This window comes from Ctenopharyngodon idella, chromosome 2 (assembly GCF_019924925.1).
Source record: "Ctenopharyngodon idella isolate HZGC_01 chromosome 2, HZGC01, whole genome shotgun sequence".
Lineage (NCBI taxonomy): Eukaryota > Metazoa > Chordata > Actinopteri > Cypriniformes > Xenocyprididae > Ctenopharyngodon > Ctenopharyngodon idella.
In genome coordinates this window covers 42,268,955-42,287,925 of record NC_067221.1, presented here as the reverse complement: position 1 = coordinate 42,287,925, position 18,971 = coordinate 42,268,955, and the positions used below count along the sequence as shown (strand labels likewise).

Genomic DNA, 18,971 nt, shown 5'->3' with positions numbered 1-18,971 from the left:
CATTAAAAAATGTGAGAGAGTAGGAAGTGAGCTCAAAAACGAAAATGTACCAAACAATATAATAAAAAATGAGGATATATTCCCTTAGACTTGTTAGCAGTGTTAGTGCAAACCAGTGAAATTTCGAAACAGTTGTGACGTAACCCAAATGAAATCACGTGACTTTGGCAGTTTGGTTGCAAAGGCTTCGAGGCATCACAAAACTGTTTTAAAAGAGCCCATCACTAGTGAACATATTCAAGGTATGACATAAAATATAGCCAATCAGCGTCCTCAAAACTAAACAAAGATTATTTTATCGATTTTGTCCACTTTTGTATTTAGTCCACTGGTAGTTTCTATAGGAATTTACTTCAAATCTACTCAAGTACAGTTAAAGGTATATTTCAAGTTTAAAAATTAATACTTAAATAGGAACATAGTGGGGCTTGTATACTTAAAGTGAAAAAATCATATATAAATAGTAAACTGTAAGATGTTAAGTTCACCGAAAGAAAACTTATAAGTATACTTGCAGTATAAAACTACTAAACTATACTGAGAGTATACTTCAAAGTGTACTTTCATAAACTAAAATAAAAGCATATCTGGAAGTAGTACAAATGAAAAATGTAGTAGTATAGTTGTGTACTCAAAGTGTACTACTGTTACACTTATAGTATACTTAAAAGTGTACTGTTGTACACTAAAAAGTGGGCCAATTTAGTCCCAAGTAGTATTGAAATAGTACACTTACAAGTATACTACAAGTACATTGATATTGGTATACTTACAACATAAAGTATACTTAAAAACATGCTTAAACTTAAGTGTACTTAAAATGAATTTTAAGTATACTTATTTTATGTAAGGGATACTAAGTCATATTTGTGAGATGAAAAGCCAAAATTATGATGTAAAAAGTGAAAATGTTGAAACATTAAAACGTTGAAATGATGACTTAAAAAGTCATAATTATGACAAAAAGTCAAAATTATAATATATTTATGAGATAAAAATTTAATTTATGACTTAAAAAGTGACAAAAATATGAAATTATGACATACTACGTCAAATTTTTGTAATAATTATGACTTTTTATGTCATAATGATTTACAAAAGCATGATTTTTCCCCTCATTTTTCCATGCATATTTGCAAAAACATGCAAAATAATGTTTTCATTTTCACTAAATGAACATTTCTGCTTTACATTTAGAAAAAAAACTTTTCAACATGGTACAATAGAAATACCATGCTTTTACATCATAACATTTACCATGTTGGGACAATGCAATTCTTTGAAGTACCCTGGAGTACCATGAAAATACCATGGTAAGTGAATAAGTTGTTCTTTTCTAGCTCATGTATTAATATGGCTTATATACTCTGAACTTGTGCATTATGAACATTGTTGGCTTTTATGATGAATTGCATGTGATGTTCCTCATTTGGATCAAACTGTTGATAAATGAATAAATATAAATCATAGTATATATTTAAAAGTCTGTGTCCTGATTTCCCTGCATCTGTCTTTCCTCATATTTAGGCTGCTAAATAACCTGGCCTGATGTTGCACATATGGATGAACGCAGACACCAGCTAGAGGACGACATAAAGGCATAAATTAGAAATGGAGAATCAAGACAGAAACTAAAAGACTCAGGAAGTCACTGAGGGAAGTTTAGTGGTTTCTTGCGTCACAGACACTTTACACTGAAGCTTGTTGCCGGTGCAGAGAGAAAGGTAAGGACCGGAGGGTTTTCTTTCTTCTTCTGGGTTTTTCTCATCTCAGTTTTGTAATTTGGGCCTGGCTCTAAAGATGCTGGATCAAACGGCCATAGGATGGGATACGCTCGTTCCCTATGTAGGGGAAAACGGCCTGAGTTTGTTTGATGATGTGAGCGTAAAGCACTCATGGCCTTCAGATGTGATCAGTCATTTCCGCAAGAACACCAGAGACCGAGAGGAACCAACTTACTGAAAAATACACTTCTGATCAAGACGAACGTGATGCAAAACTCTCGAGAGGTGTTTGAGAAAGAAAACCATGACAGAATTTGAATCAATCTTCTATGTTACTTCTGGAAAGATATAAAGAGCACGTAGCAAGCGTGAGGGTGTGGCTTTGACTTTGGTTGAAAACTCACAAGTTGAGAAGAGGAAACAGTGTCAGGGTGGCACGCGACCCAACCCAGCCCTGATGTGAAGGATCTGCAGAGCTTTACGGGAGAGAAGGATTTATAAGATAGTATGTCATGGTTCAAAACTACCAGTGGAGCAGATGAAATGTTATATATACAGGTTTGCATGTGCTCTTCGTGTACATGTTGTCCTGTTTTTGCATTTCCTTTTTGCATTTGTGCTGTTCTTTTTGTGTTTCCTGTGGTTGTGAACCTAGAGGAGTGTTTTATTGCTTATGTGGCCACACTTTCATAATTCAGGCGAATCTTAGTTTTGAAAACGTTATTTCTGATCTGTTCTCTTTTTCTTGGTTAAGGCAACATTCCAATTTGCAAACGTTACTTTTGAATGTTACATTCTGAAACTTGTAACATTTAAAAAAACGTTAGATGAACTAAAATGTATCAAGTTCCATGAATGACGTATAACTGATGTTTTTGTGCTAACGTTTTGAGAATGTTTGATAACTTTCTATTAACGTTCGTAACCTTGCCACAATGTTCTGAGAACGTTCCCTGTTAGCTGAGTTAATGGAGTTTTCAGTTATGTCCCATGTGAGTAATAATGCATCAATATTGATCGTAAAAAAGGTACATTTGATTGAGAATGACATAAGATAAGAAGTCTTGTTTTCTACTACTGTCATTTTACCCAATTTTGGGTGGCTGTTTTTAATTGGCTGTCAGTATTAATGAAAAATTAATAATATTCATTCCTTAGTTTATCATGTTTTTAAAGATATTTCGAATCCCCAGTTTTCTGACTCTGTGAATATGGTAACTTTGGTGGCTAAATCTCATATTCTCGCATGTAAATGGAAGAAATGTTATTGCTTATGTATATACACACACTCTCAGCGGCCATTTTATTAGATAGTACTTGCTAGTACCGGTTTGGACCTCTTTTGCCTTCAGAACTGCCTTAATTCTGCTGGAAACATTCCTCAGAGATTTTGGTCCACAGATTTATCAGCTGTGTATCTCCTGTTCCAGCACATCCCAAATCTGCTCTATTGGATTGATCTGGTGACTGTGGAGATCGTTTGAGTTTAGTGAACTCGCCGTCATGACCAAGAAACCACTTTGAGATGATTTGAGTTTTGTGACGTGTGTTATCCTGCTGGAAGTAGATCAGAAGATGGTCATAAAGGGATGGACATGGTCAGCAACAATACTCAGGTCAGCTGTGGTGTTTAAATGAGGCTCAATTGGTACTAAAGTGTGCCAAGAAAATATACAACACACCATCAAAACACCTGCAGCATCCTGAACCGCTGATTCAAGACAGGACAGACCCATGCAGCCGAGGCTCATTGATGCACGTGTGGAGCGAAGGCTGGCCCGTGTGGTCCGATCCAACAGACCAGCTACTGTAGCTCAAATTGCTCCTGAAGTTAATGCTGGTTCTGATAGAAAGGTATCAGAATGCTGACCCCTGTCCACCGCCGAAAGAGCTAACAGTGGGCATGTGAGCATCAGAACTGGACCACGGAGCAATGGAAGAAGGTCTGATGAATCACGTTTTCTTTTACATCACGTGGATGGTCGGGTGCGTGTGCGTCTCTTATCTGGGGAACACATGGCACCAGGATGCACTATGGGAAGAAGACAAGCCGGCGGAGGCAGTGTGATGCTTTGGGCAATGTTCTGCTGGGAAACCTTGGGTCCTGCCATCCATGTGGATGTTACTTTGACATGTACCACCTACCTAAGCATTGTTGCAGACCATGTACACCCTTTCATGGAAACGGTATTCCCTGGTGGCTGTGGCCTCTTTCAGCAGGATAATGCTCCTGCCACAAAGCAAAAATGGTTCAGGAATGGTTTGAGGAGCACAACAACGAGTTTGAGGTGTTGACTTGGCCTCCAAATTCCCCAGATCTCAATCCAATCGAGCATCTGTGGGATGTGCTGAACAAACAAGTCCGATCCATGGAGGCTCCACCTCACAACTTACAGAACTTAAAGGATCTGATATGTTGGAAATTAACAAGTATTAATATGTTTAATGTATAATAATTAAACAATTGATTTTTAATTTCCAGTCTATTTTGGGTTCATTTTAAGCGAGCAATACAGTAATTTTTAAACAATAGCTGGGTTAAATAAAACTACCCAGCACTTTGGGAAACATTTAACCCAACCTCTGGGTTTGTCCATTTTCAATCCAACTTGAGTTGTTTAACCCAGCATTTTTAGAGTGTGTAGCAACCCTTCAACAACCTTTATTTTTAAGAATGAACATAGATTTGTTATGTATGTATGTATTATAAAGTATGTATTTCTTTTTTTATACAGATATACTTCATATCTCTAGATATGAAGTGTCGATTCCATCAGGCAGTGATGCAGGATGTGGTTCGTCAGTGAAGTTCTGGAGCAGCACCGGATCATAAATCAGGATTAAACTGATGTAATAGCGTTAGATATTCTACAGCAGCCGTCATGTGAGGTTTGACAGTTCACACAAACGCTCATTAAATCAGCTCTCACACACACACACACACACACACACACACCTGAATGTTAGAGAGGAGGTAAAAGACGAGCAAGATGAGGAGAGGCCGGAGAAAAGGAGGCAATCGGGACAAAGTGTTCGGATGTGACCTGATGGAGCATCTGTCCTCCACCGCGCAAGAAAGTGAGTTTATTCTCACAGAGTTTTCATGTGTTTTTCTGCTTCCGTATCAAACTCTTTCTGTCTCTCACGAACAGTTCCTCAAGTGTTACGCAGCTGTAGTGAGTTCATCGAGGAACACGGGATCGTGGACGGGATCTACAGACTGTCTGGAGTCTCATCCAACACACAGAAATTAAGGTGTGTGATACTAAAATAACACTAGTGTGAAGTTGAAGAGAACTGACTTCATACGGTCACGAAAATCCTCTAAACACCAGCAGATTCAGAGACATTTGAGTCATTCCATGAAACCGGTACAATTTGGACTTACACATTTTTAGATTTTTTACCAAAATGTATTACTTTTCTGAACAACCCACAATATTAATGACATATTTAAGTTCCAGAAAAACATATTTTCCCATCTCAGGCATCAAATCCCTATTATTATTATTGGTCATTATGTTAAGTTATGGACACTATAGGAGCTCTCTGAATATTATTATAAAATGTATTTGTGACAAAATCAACATTTTCCTATTAATCAGATGTCCCTCACACTAATTCAGTAATTGCAAATATAAAAAGTTACATAAAATCTCACACTTTTGCTATACTAAAGCCTGAAATGGGCACTTTTTGTGACAACAACCTCATCATTTCTGATCAAAGGCTTAACTTCAGAATTTGAACTAAAATCAGTATTCTTATGATTGCTCTGAACATTTCAGACAGAATTCAACTAACTTTAAATTACTTTTTCATAAACTTAAAAAGAAAAATAATAATAAAAATGTAGGTGTGACGGGGTTGAGATTTTTTGTCCAAATTGGCCACTAAATCTAGTGATTAAATGGAGAGCACATGGCATGCGTGACATTAAGAAATAACAAAGATAATTTTCACAAGTAATAGTTTTCTATCTTTATTTGATGTAACGGGGTTGAGGATTTACTGAGGTACGGAACTGAATAATGTGATTTCAATTAATAATCATGAATTTAAAAAAAGCACGGATGGATATTTATGGGAATGTCAAAATGAATGGACTTTTTTCTCATTTTATTATTCATATCCCAAGTACACTTTCACAGAAGGCCTTGAGGGACATGACAAAATAATTTCTAATATGAAGATAAAATGTATGTCATGTTTTTAAAGGAGACATTTCAATTAATACAAAAAGCTTTTAAAAATATATTTTGGTGACCCAATAGATAAAATACACTGAAAAAGGTCAGAGGGACTCGAATCGTACCGGTTTCGTGGAACGACTCATTTAAAGGCTTGAGGACCTTTATGAAGGTGTTTTTTGTCTGTTTGTCTGTGCAGGAGTGAGTTTGACACTGAAGGATCTCCTGACCTGAACAAGGAAGTGTATCTGCAGGACATTCACTGCGTGAGCTCGCTGTGTAAAGCCTATTTCAGAGAGCTGCCCAACCCTCTGCTCACATACGAGCTCTACGACCGCTTCGCCGTGAGTCTTTCATGAGAACATTTCCCTGGGAGTGCTTGAGCTGATAAATGCTTCTGCAAAGCAATGGCTGATGTAATACATGTACACAAAATATATAATGGCTGTATTCATATGATATGAAATTTGAAAGCAGCCCGGCTAACAAAAATAAGTTCCAAGAACTTTTTGTTCAGTTTATTTTAAAGGACTCGATCTCCGTCTGTGTTTCCGGATGAAATCTTTGACAAAAACATGATTTTCTCAGCTTTGTGTTCAAAATGTTGCCTTTTGATGAAACTGTGTTGATAAAATAGTGAGAATTTAAAAGCAGAAGCTCTGTTCTTTCTTTTTGACGTATTGTGACACATGTTCAGGTATTTATGCAACAAAATATTGTGTGAAAATTATCGAAAATGCTGGTGCTGGTTGGCAACTTTTTAAAAAACAGCTGACAAATGAAACGTAAAATAACGTTTCGTTTGCTTTAAATGAAATTGTATTTTGCTCTTTGAATTGAGACGTGATCTTCTCTCTGCAGGACGCAGTGGCTGTCCAGCTGGAGGACGAGAGGCTGGTGAAGATTAAAGAGGTTCTGAAGGATTTACCTGTTCCTCACTACAGGTGAACACTGATATGAAGCTCTTCCATCACGCTTTACGATATCAGATCACCAAAAACTAAACTTCATTTACTCACTCACAAAACATCTGCCAAGCTCCAAAAAGGACCAATAAATGAAATTAAAAGTATCATAGCAGTCGTCCATATGAATGGCTGTGTGTCGTTTTGTTAAAAGGTTAATTCAGCCAAAAATGAAAATTCTGTCATCATATAAACATTCATCAACACACACATCGATTATGGTAAACGGCTATCATATTAAGTGGCCTTAACTACTGTGTACTTACATTTAAATTAATCATTTGATACAATGCACTTATTGTGTACATACCTGTTTTTACATTGTACTTATATTTTAAAAACACCTGCATGTAATTACATCTGTAATTAATTTCTGTAATTACACTGATAATTACACTGTTGACCCCTAGCATTAAACCTACCCATACCACCAAATCTTTCCCTAACTTTACCCGTATCCACCTCAATAGCAGCAAAAGTGTTTTGCAATTCAATATGAACACAATAAGTACACTATACTTATTTTTTGATGTAAGTACACAGTAGTTAAGGCCACTTAATATAAAATGGGACCCATTCTCGTGTTACGCAGCACATTTGAGCTTCCGGAAGAACCAGTGAGGTTTGTTCTCACGCATCAAGCAAGTACGTTTGAGCTTTTGATATTTTCGCTGATCAATGTGTGAATAAAAGCCTAAATTCAATTTCTTCATCATATAAAGCGACCAAATCTCTATATAAAATTTGGATTAAACCGCTCTGTTCATATGGATTAGTTTTATTACCTCTTTATGAACTATTTGAAGCGTCAAAGTGGTAGTTGTGTAGCTGTCAATGGAGGGACAGAAATCTTTTAGGTTTCATTTAAAATATCTTCATTTGTGTTTCGAAGATGAACAAAAATCTTACAGGTTTGGAACGAGATGAGGGAGAGTAACTGATGACAGTGTTTTCATTTTTGGGTGAACTATGACTTTAAGAACTGATCACTGAAAGGGAACCAAAACTGGTTCTTCTTTGGCATCGCTGTGAAAACCCATTTTTGGAGCCTTATTTTTAAGAGCGTAACAACTTAAGACTTTGTGCACAAGTCATATAGACACGGAAAATACTGTACTTATATCATCAAACTTTTATGGTGTTTTTGTTCTTTCTTGAGCTTGACAGAATAAATCTAATTCCATTGTGTTCCTTTAACACTCGCTGTCTTTAGAACTCTGGAATATTTGATGCGTCATCTGGTCAAAATGTCCACATTTGCAGCTGAGACCAACATGCACGCAAGAAACCTCGCCATCGTTTGGGCCCCAAACCTCCTCAGGTATGTGTCATTCTTTTACATTTAAACTGCATTTATACATTTGCATCCAAAGCGACTTACAGTTTATTTAGCGAATACATTTCAGTATGTTACCAGAAGTGTGCTTATACTTAAGTATACACTAGCTATGTGATTTTTATGTGTATTTTGGGATATGGCATTAAAAAAAATCTGTATAGAAACACCAAGATGTGCATAAATTCATAAAATACATATGCGATCAATTGAGGTGGATAATTTTTTATCTGATAAGAAGACATGTGCATAAACTACGATGAAAACACAAAAACCTCAGGTGATGTTGCCTCAGCAGAGGCTGTGATTGGATAACTGCACTAACCAGTGGATCACATCGCAGCATCTCAAATGTTTGGTGGTTCTGAAAAGTCAAAGTCTGTCATCAGAATGATTTGGTTTAATTCCCTCCAGAAGCGTGTCACATGATTGTGTTCCCAAACACCAGCATCCGAACGCAAGATCACATGACAGCATTTATTGTGTTTCGTCTGACGCTCTGAGACCAACTCATTTATGATGGAGGGAGAAAGAGCCCGATTGCAGAAACTTACATTTTCATTACTGGTATTTTGAGCCAATTTTGTTCTCTTGAACACATGGGATGGAAACAGTGATTTATACACAAATGTTTTATGCCATATTCCAATTTTGCGCACAAGTTAAAATTTGCAACTTTGTATGGAATCAGAGCTACTGTAAATGATTGTAATTTTAACTGTAAAAGACAGTAAACCTGTTCAATGGTTAATGGTTAATTCCTTTATATACGATGGAAAGCAGAAGTAGATCATTTAATGTCATTTTTCACTGTTAAATGTACAGTTTTTGGAATAAAAAAGAACAAATCATCTTGTAATTTACGGTGAAAAGCCGTAACCGTCATTCCCAGAATTCCCTGTGTGACACTTCACATTTGATGTTACATTTTATGTTGTTAAATTGTAAATTACAGGCTGTTCTGTAAATATGTTTTCATTTTTATTGTATTTTTACACAGTATTTTGTGTTTTTATAATAACCATCACTGAAGACGGATGGACTTGAGTCGAGTGTGAACACGGCTCGTGATTATACTAAAAATCACTCTATTTAAATGTCAAACCACTGTAAAATCATCTGCTGCTAATTTTAGCTGGAAATATTCGGGTTTCAGGTTTTAGTTTAGCATCTGCTGCGTCCGGGAGTTTCACATCAGTCAGAACAAAATCACGATTTTCGACAGGTTTCTTTTCTAAGATTATGCATTAAAAATACCAAAATGAGAAGCCCTCTGCCCCTTGTTTTCAAGTCAGTTAAAAAAGATTTTAAATACTTACATTTTAAGCACAAACTTAATTTTGATAAATTTTTCAGAAAGCAAGACTCAGTCATTGTAAGTGTCATTCTCTAACACTTGAGCTGCAGGAACAGCTTTTATTTGTCATTAGTAAATCAGTGCATAATTATCTGCAGATCGAAGGACATCGAGTCGACTGGTTTTAACGGCACGGCAGCGTTCATGGAGGTTCGGGTTCAGTCCATCGTGGTGGAGTTTATTCTCACTCATGTGGCCGAGGTTTTCACTGGAACAGGTATTTTATTTTCCTTAAAGTCAGCATGAATCTTTAGTTGCACTGGTCTGTTCTTCTCTATTGTGCCGTATATCCGAGTGAAACACTTCTGGAACAATAACAAATGTAGGACAAATGTTGGATGGTTGTGGTTTGCTGTTGGTGGATCTCATGTGAGTGACAGGTTGCCCCTCCCTCATCATCAGAGAAGAGAGATGTCACTCTCCTGATTTTTATATTTTTTCAGTTATATCTTCAGTCATTTCTCTTCTCCAGTAAATGTATCTTGATTTAAGAATGGTTAGATATTTGTGCTGGAAAACAAGACAGTAGTAGACAGCAGTGTGGTGAATGATAGTTTCATGTTTTAACACAGGATTGACTGTGGAGCGCCGGAAGTCCCTCCCATCGCCCTCGATACTGTCCAATCAGGACGATCATTTCTTCAAATCCTTTCCTTTACACTGTCCAGGAAACCTCAGTCCTGGAGACGGACCTCCAGCCATGCGGTCGTACCACGCTATTATTGATGGCACTGACAAGTAAGACTGACGACATGTAAAGTGCATCTCGATATCCGTATTATAAAGTAGTGATGGTGAAATGAAGCATTGATGCTTTCCTCGCAACTGCACTTAAAGTGTTGTAACATGCTGTGGCCATCTAGTGGTCAGAAAGATGAACAGCACCTGCCAAACTGCCACTGGATATTCACATCTAGTTCTGCTACTGATTCTTCATAAGTATTATTTCTTCTGTTACTATTTATTTTATTTTTATTTCATGTTATTTTATTTATTATTTTATTTTATTATATCACTACTATGAAGTATGCATAAAGATTAGGGTTAGTGCATCCCCAATCAAGTTTATTTATTATTTTATTTCATTTCATTTTTATTTTAATTTTATTTAACTTAATTTTATTTTATTTTATTAACCCAAGTGTAACATTACTACTATGAAGTATGTATAAAGATTAGGATTAGTGCATCCCCAGTCAAGTTTATTTACTATTTTATTTCATTTAATTTTTATTTTAATTTTATTTAATTTAATTTAATTTTATTTTATTAACCCAAGTGTAACATCACTACTATGAAGTATGTATAAAGATTAGGATTAGTGCGTCCCCAATCAAGTTTATTTACTATTTTATTTTATTTTATTTTATTTTATTTTATTTCATTTCATTTTTATTTTATTTTATTTTATTTTATTTTATTAACCCAAGTGTAACATCACTACTATTAATTATGTATAAAGATTAGGATTAGTGCATCCCCAATCAAGTTTATTTACTATTTTATTTCATTTCATTTCATTTTTATTTTAATTTTAATTTTAATTTTATTTAACTTAATTTTATTTTATTTTATTTTATTAACCCAAGTGTAACATCACTACCATAAAGTATGTATAGAGATTAGGATTAGTGCGTCCCCAGTCAAGTTTATTTACTATTTTATTTCATTTAATTTTTATTTTAATTTTATTTAAGTTAATTTTATTTTATTTTATTGACCCAAGTGTAACATCACTACCATAAAGTATGTATAAAGATTAGGATTAGTGCGTCCCCAATCAAGTTTATTTACTATTTTATTTTATTTTATTTTATTTCATTTCATTTTTATTTTATTTTATTTTATTTTATTAACCCAAGTGTAACATCACTACTATTAATTATGTATAAAGATTAGGATTAGTGCATCCCCAATCAAGTTTATTTACTATTTTATTTCATTTCATTTCATTTTTATTTTAATTTTAATTTTAATTTTATTTAACTTAATTTTATTTTATTTTATTTTATTAACCCAAGTGTAACATCACTACCATAAAGTATGTATAGAGATTAGGATTAGTGCGTCCCCAGTCAAGTTTATTTACTATTTTATTTCATTTAATTTTTATTTTAATTTTATTTAAGTTAATTTTATTTTATTTTATTGACCCAAGTGTAACATCACTACCATAAAGTATGTATAAAGATTAGGATTAGTGCGTCCCCAATCAAGTTTATTTACTTTTTTTTTTTCATTTCATTTCAATTTTATTTTAATTTAATTTAATTTAATTTAATTTAATTTAATTTAATTTTATTTTATTTTATTTTATTTTATTAATCCAAGTGTAACATCACTACTATAAGGTATGTATAAAGATTAGGATTAGTGCGTCCCCAATCAAGTTTATTTACTATTTACTTTCATTTCATGTTATTTTATTTTGTATTTTATTTAATTTAATTTAATTTTATTTTATTAACCCAAGTGTAACATCACTACTATGAAGTATGTATAAAGATTAGGATTAGTGCATCCCCAATCAAGTTTATTTACTTTTTTTTTCATTTCATTTTTATTTTAATTTAATTTATTTAATTTAATTAAATTTTATTAACCCAAGTATAACATCACTACTATAAAGTATGTATAAAGATTAGAATTAGTGCATCCCCAATCAAGTTTATTTACTATTTACTTTCATTTCATTTCATGTTATTTTATTTTTTAATTTATTTAGTTTAATTTTATTTTATTAACCCAAGTGTAACATCACTCACATCAAGTCAGTTGATAAAAGTATGCCACAGGTGCCTAAAAGTTAAGTAATAATTGCCAAAACTGCTGTACTCTTTTACCACGTACTCACCATGAACCTTGATCATCTGTGTTGTGTTCAGGAGGAAGAACTCCCTCAAAGGAAGGAAGTGGAGATCCATCTTTAATTTGGGCGGGAGACTCCACGATCCCCGCAAGAAGAGCAAATACAGCCCTAAAGGTACTGCATGAAGTTTCGCACGACTAAAGATCAACAGATAATTGACTATAAGTCCTTCCCCTCTCACATCTAATTCTTTGCTTTTGTTTCTCATCATCTTCACTTGATCTCATCGCACAGACAAAGAGAAAGTGACGCTGAGGCCTGCGAAGAGCATGGACTCCCTGAGCTCCGGTCCTTTAGCACTAGAAGGTATGAGGAGCATTTCATCAGCTGCTTTAATTAATTTGACAAGAATTCATATAATAATTCATGAAGCATCCACATGCACGTGTTTGTTTCCATGTCTCTCAGATTCGAAGCATCCTCCAGCTCATCTTCCTCCTCTGGTTCTGTCCACGTCCTCGGGCAGCTCAGAGGGTGTGGCTTCTGCTGGAGGGGGTGTGTCCAGTGGATATGCTGTGACGTACAGGCGAACGGGCGGAGCTCAGGTCAGTATGGTGAGCGGAGGGACTCCGGGCACTTATAATCGACTGGAATCTGGGGGCGGAGCCAACGGAGCCGAGGGGGCGTCGCAGGGCGTGTCCAGATCGCCTGGAATGACCAGCAAAGCAGACCGCCGCGCCGGTATCCACATATCTGGGCCTTTTTCTGTGACCGTCCCGCTTCATATAACATCTGGACTGGCTCTGGGTGTGCTGCACGGCGGCTGGAACGAGAAAGAACAAACCCTGCAAGGAGACGCAGAGGAAGCGGGAGAAGATGAGGACGTTAAGAGCACAGACGGGAATTCACAAAGCAAAAGTGATGACATTCACGAGAGTACCAACAGTAGTTGCCTAGAAAACCAGGTGGATTGTGGGAAGGATACGGCAGAGATTCCAGAACAGGAAAAGACTGTGCCGGAAGAAGAAGTCAAAGAAGCAGAGAAAGAAGATCATAGCCTGAATCAGGAGTCTGTGAAGGAGAATAAAGAAGAAGCTTCAACGCCAGAAGTCAAAGAGGAAAATGTAGACGAGGATTACATGGGTAATATTTTGATTATCATTCACTGACATGTAAATGTGTGTTGATGATCACAAACTTGAATGAGTAGTTTTTGCAGTTTAGTTTCAAGTGTGCAGACACTACAGGTGCAAAAACGTCTTGCCTTAAATCTTAAATAATTTCCAAATAGAAAGGAAATTTTGATTCCTCATTACATGAACATGTGGTTTCCCACAGAAATGAGAGGAAACCTCCCACCAGCACCGGTCAGTACGATCTACTACGAGGACATGGAGTTTCCAGACCAGGACCTGCCGATGGATTTACAGGAGGCTTTCGGGTTCCTGGACTTGATGGACAGCTGTGCTTCAAACCAGGTGTGTTTCTACATGTGTCATTGCTCCTTGTCCACTCATAACATTATGAGCACTGACAGGTGAAGTGAATAACACTGATTATCTCTTCATCACGGCTCCTGTTAGTGGGTGGATATATTAGGCAGCAAGTGAACATTTTGTGCTCAAAGTTGATGTGTTAGAAGCAGGAAAAATGGGCAAGCATAAAGATTTGAGCGAGTTTGACGAGGGCTAAATTGTGATGGCTAGACGACTGGGTCAGAGCATCTCCAGAACTGCAGCTCTTGTGGGGTGTTCCCGGTCTGCAGTGGTCAGTAGCTATCAAAAGTGGTCCAAGGAAGGAACAGTGGTGAACCGGCGACAGGGTCATGGGCGGCCGAGGCTCATTGATGCACGTGGGGAGCGAAGGCTGGTCCGTGTGGTCTGATCCAACAGACGAGCTGCTGTAGCTCAAATTGCTGAAGAAGTTAATGCTGGTTCTGATAGAAAGGTGTCAGAATACACAGTGCATCAGTTTGTTGCGTATGGAGCTGCATAGACACAGACCAGTCAGGGTGCCCATGCTGACCCCTGTCCACCGCCGAAAGAGCCGACAGTGGACACGTGAGCATCAGAACTGGACCACGGAGCAATGGAAGAAGGTGGCCTGGTCTGATGAATCACGTTTTCTTTTACATCATGTGGATGGCCGGGTGTGTGTGCGTCGCTTACCTGGGGAACACATGACACCAGAAGACAAGCCGGCGGAGGCAGTGTGATGCTTTGGGCAATGTTCTGCTGGGAAACCTTGGGTCCTGCCATCCATGTGGATGTTACTTTGACACGTACCACCTACCTAAGCATTGTTGCAGACCATGTACACCCTTTCATGGAAACGGTATTCCCTGGAGTCTGTGGCCTCTTTCAGCAGGATAATGTGCCCTGTCACAAAGTAAAAATGGTTCAGGAATGGTTTGAGGAGCACAACAACAAGTTTGAGGTGTTGACTCTGCCTCCAAATTCCCCAGATCTCAATCCAATGGAGCATCTGTGGGATGTGCTGAACAAACAAGTCCGATCTGCTGCTAACATCTTGGTGCAGATACCACAGCACACCTTCAGGGGTCTAGTGGAGTCCATGCCTCGACGGGTCAGAGCTGTTTTGGCGGCAAAAGGGGGGCCAACACAATATTAGGAAGGTGGTCATAATGTTATGCCTGATGAATAATTTGTGATTAATTGATTTTACCACTTTCTCTCTGTTTTCCAGGTTGAGTTTTCAGTCGAAGCACCTTGTTTTGAAGGGGAATACGAGGAAGAGGAGGATCAAAACAAGGATAATCAGGCCGTTTCCTGCCCATTGCAAAACTGCACTAATGACTTTGAAGCACCAGCAGCTAAAATCAGCAGCCCCTCGTTCACACACAGGCCTGTTCCTGGAAAATCACACAGCTTGCCTTACAAGTCCTGCCCCTTCCTGCCAGCTCTGTCATTATCCTCAGATGATGACTACAGTCCTGCTGATGATGATGATGATGATGATGAGTCTGATAAAGGTTCTGAATATGAGGACATGTTTTGTCACAGTCTCCCATCCAGTCGGTGTTTTCAGGGACTCTCTTGGTCAGGTCCACAAACCACCGCTGACACGTCTACTAGTGATGCAGATGTTCACTGTAGTAACCAATCAGAATGCTTAGATGAGATGCAGAACGAGAACAATAAAGATGCCGACCAATCAGAAGACGAGGTTCCTGCCGCTCCTGCATTAACAGACAAGAGTGAAGAACATCTCAGTTCAGAAGTATTGAAGACGGATGAAAACAAGAAAGAAGAGGATGATGAGAATGATAAACACACACTGATGTAAGTACATGACAGTTCCCAAATATAAATTTATTCATTAATAATAATCTCTTCCGCTAGTGTTTCAAGGTAGAAAAACAATAATATTGGGTTGAAACAACATAAAATGTGTAATATTTTACGCCTTTTGTATGTGTGCAGAAAAGAAGATGAACCAGAGAGTGAAGCAAGTGGAGAGGACACATATTTTGGACCGGATTCGATACCTTCTTCACCAGATCCCGAACAAACCGAGACCAATGACTTCAGCATTCATGAGCTTCCCGGTGCGGAGGATCAACAGGTGCTGGATGATGACGGTTACCATGGTAACAGCGAGGTGATACTGACCGATGAGCCCACTGCCGCCGACTGCATCTCATCGGCTCCTCCAGATCAGCCGCCGGAGGAACAATCAGCAATTATAAGCGAACGAAAGGTCGAAGAAGAGCTGAGTGAAGTGGAGGAGGATGGGAAGAGTGAGGAGTTGAAAGAGTGTGAGAACAATATCAACAAAACAGATACGGAGGAAGAAAAGTGTGAGGATGTTGAGGAAGATGCAAAGACTGGATCGGCAGAAGAATGTAGTGATGAGAAAGAAGAAGAAAAACAAGTGAGCATGACTGAAGGGAGAATAGAGGGAAATAATGGCGAGGACGAAGAGGAACCTGCAAATGAAGAAGAACGAGCGGAAAGAAATGAAGATTTAGTGGAAATCAGTGGAGAATGTGAGGAGGACGATGGAGAACAAGCAGAAAGAAATGAAGATTTAGCTGAAAACAGTGGAGAATGTGAGGAAGAAGAGGAAAGTGCAAAAGATGAACCTGCAAAAGAAGGTGAACAAGCTGAAAGAAAGGAAGATTTTGTGGAAAACAGTGGAGATTGTGAGGAGGAAGATGGAGAACAAGCAGAAATAAAAGAAGGTTTAGCTGAAAACAGTGGAGAATGTGAGGAAGAAAATGGAGAAGAAGCAGAAAGAAATGAAGATTTAGCTGAAAACAGTGGAAAATGTGAGGAAGAAGAGGAAAGTGCAAAAGAAGGTGAACAAGCTGAAAGAAAGGAAGATTTAGTGGAAAGCTGTGGAGAATGTGAGGAGGAAGATGGAGAACAAGCAGAAATAAAAGAAGGTTTAGTGGAAAGCGATGGACGAAACACTGAGGAGGACGTGAACGTAAAAACAGAAGGTTTTGTTGAGGGAAACGTTGAGGAGATAGTTGAAGGAAAAGAAGGTAGAGATGATCCTGAAGCAGATGAGATTCAGCAGGAACAAAATGAACACAAGGAGCAGGAAGAGATCTCAGATCACATCCCATCAACGGCTCCCAAACCTTCTCCGCGTAAAGGGGCGAGTCAAGTCAAAGCGGTTCCCGTCGTCCCACCCAAACCTCGAAACTCCAAACTTACGGCCTTCAGGAAACAGTTTGAGCACAAACACACACAGCCCACGGACGCGGCGTGCGTCGAAACGGATGAACCGCAGAGCGAGGAAGTGCACAGAGACGCTCTGGAAGAGTGTGAGAAGCAGGAGGAGGAGGGTTCGAGGGAAAGCCACGGGACTTTGGATTGTGCGGTGGATCGGAGGAAGGATCTCCACAGGGAAGCAGAGAAAGAGGTGAAGAGGAACAGCGGGATCAGCATGTGTTTCGATGAAGCCGTCGCTCGCGCCACAGTGAAGAGGAGCAGAGAGAAAGAAAACACAGACCGGTTATCCGGCGCTCACTGGGACAGCAGGAAAGATGGGAAAACTGACTAACGGAACTAAAGCGTATCATGTGGAAGCTCGTTTCCACCACAGATTAAAAAGCCAATTGCAGTTTTTTCTCAGGATTGCATCGTGTGTTTTCTGTGTTCTGTGGCGGAAACAAGCTTCCATAACATGATCATGTATTGTAAAATATTATGTGCAAAGAAAGTTGTATTCACCAAACCCTTTTATACACTTTTTTTTTTTTTTTTAATATTCTGATTCTCATTTTTCAATAAACTAATTGAGATAAATATATAAATATGGAGGGAAAAACTGTTTGTATAGCTTAGTAATGTATCTTAAATCATTTAATAAATATTGTTACATTTATTACATTCTAATTACGTTGTTACATTCAAGTCTTGGTCTAAATCTCAATATTCATACAAAATAAACTCAGGCCACCCTTGTGAATATTAATGGTAACACTTTACAATGAGGTTTCATGAACTAACAATTATAAATTCTTTTCAAGCATTTATTAATCGTAGTTCTTGTTAATTTTAACATTTACATTTTAAGCTCAAAAGCTGTATCTGTTAACAACACTGCGAACTAACATGAACAAAAGCTGTAAGAATATATTGATAGTTCATGTTATTTAGTGAATTAACTAATATTAACAAATTCGACCTTGTAAAGTGTTACCATTAATTAGTTAACAGTCTTATCAATTAAAACTGGAATGGTTTAATGTTGTGATCATTGTGTTATTAATGCTAATGCATTCAAAAGGACAAATACATACAGATAAAACACAAGAATAAGACAATCTGTATAGACAGGAAGTTGTTTTATATGTATTTCTGTTGTTGTATACATTCAACACGCTATGCATTTCATTTCAATAAATTAGTATTTTCAATATATAAATTTATGGTGTAAGTGTTGCTGTTTTTTACTGAAGGACTCATATTCAGGTATATTTTAGTCAGTATTAGGGCTATTTATAATATTAAAGGGTTAGTTCACCCAAAAATTAAAATTACATAATTTATTACTCACCCTCAGTTCACGTGACTGCAGTGGTTCAACCTTAATATTATAAAGCGACGAGGTTACTTTTTGTGTGCAAAAATAAATAAATAAATAAATAATGACTTTTCAACAAAATCTAGTTCGGATCGCGTCTCAAACTGCCGAAGTCACGTGAACTATTGAAATTTCGAAACACTTATGACATAACAAAGCCTCGTTTACTGAAATCACATGACTTTGGCGCTCCGAACCACTGATTCGAAACGAAAGATTCGTAAAGCTTCGAAGCAATGTTTTGAATAAGTCGTTATTATTTCTATTTTTTTTTTGCACACAAAAAGTATTCTTGTCACTTCATAACATTAAGGTTGAACTACTGTAGTCACATGAACTACTTTAAATATGTCTTTCTAATTATCTTGCTGGCAATGCAGGCCTCACTGAGCCATCAGATTTTATCAAAAATATCTTAAATTGTGTTCTGAAGATGAACGAAGGTCTTACGGGTGTAGAACGGCATGAAGGTGAGTAATTTTTAGGTGAACTAACCCTTTAAATCACAAAATGTTTATTATAAACAACAA

At 37.3% G+C, this 18,971-nt stretch overlaps 2 protein-coding genes across 10 annotated transcripts in view; one reads left to right on the top strand and one right to left on the bottom strand.

Moving 5' to 3' along the window:
- The window catches only part of mau2 (MAU2 sister chromatid cohesion factor), a 266,008-nt gene that overhangs the window by 40,249 nt on the left and 206,788 nt on the right, over positions 1–18,971 (bottom strand). The gene's annotated exons all lie outside the window — the stretch shown is intronic.
- Positions 1,195–18,282, top strand: si:dkeyp-68b7.12 (titin). Of its 3 annotated transcripts, XM_051863828.1 has the most exons (15): positions 1,195–1,313; positions 1,528–1,724; positions 4,460–4,802; positions 4,877–4,979; positions 6,114–6,258; positions 6,776–6,858; positions 8,093–8,200; positions 9,671–9,789; positions 10,145–10,310; positions 12,458–12,555; positions 12,676–12,747; positions 12,850–13,524; positions 13,720–13,859; positions 15,088–15,683; positions 15,825–18,282. In XM_051863828.1, the coding sequence occupies exons 3-15, from the start codon at positions 4,715–4,717 to the stop codon at positions 17,413–17,415; spliced, it is 3,984 nt and encodes a 1,327-aa protein (XP_051719788.1). In that variant the 5' UTR covers positions 1,195–1,313; positions 1,528–1,724; positions 4,460–4,714; the 3' UTR covers positions 17,416–18,282. The 3 variants fall into 3 exon arrangements, with proteins under 3 accessions (XP_051719788.1, XP_051719804.1, XP_051719797.1); XM_051863844.1 differs by lacking the exons at positions 1,195–1,313; positions 1,528–1,724 and adding an exon at positions 1,822–2,229; XM_051863837.1 differs by lacking the exons at positions 1,195–1,313; positions 1,528–1,724 and adding an exon at positions 1,822–2,282.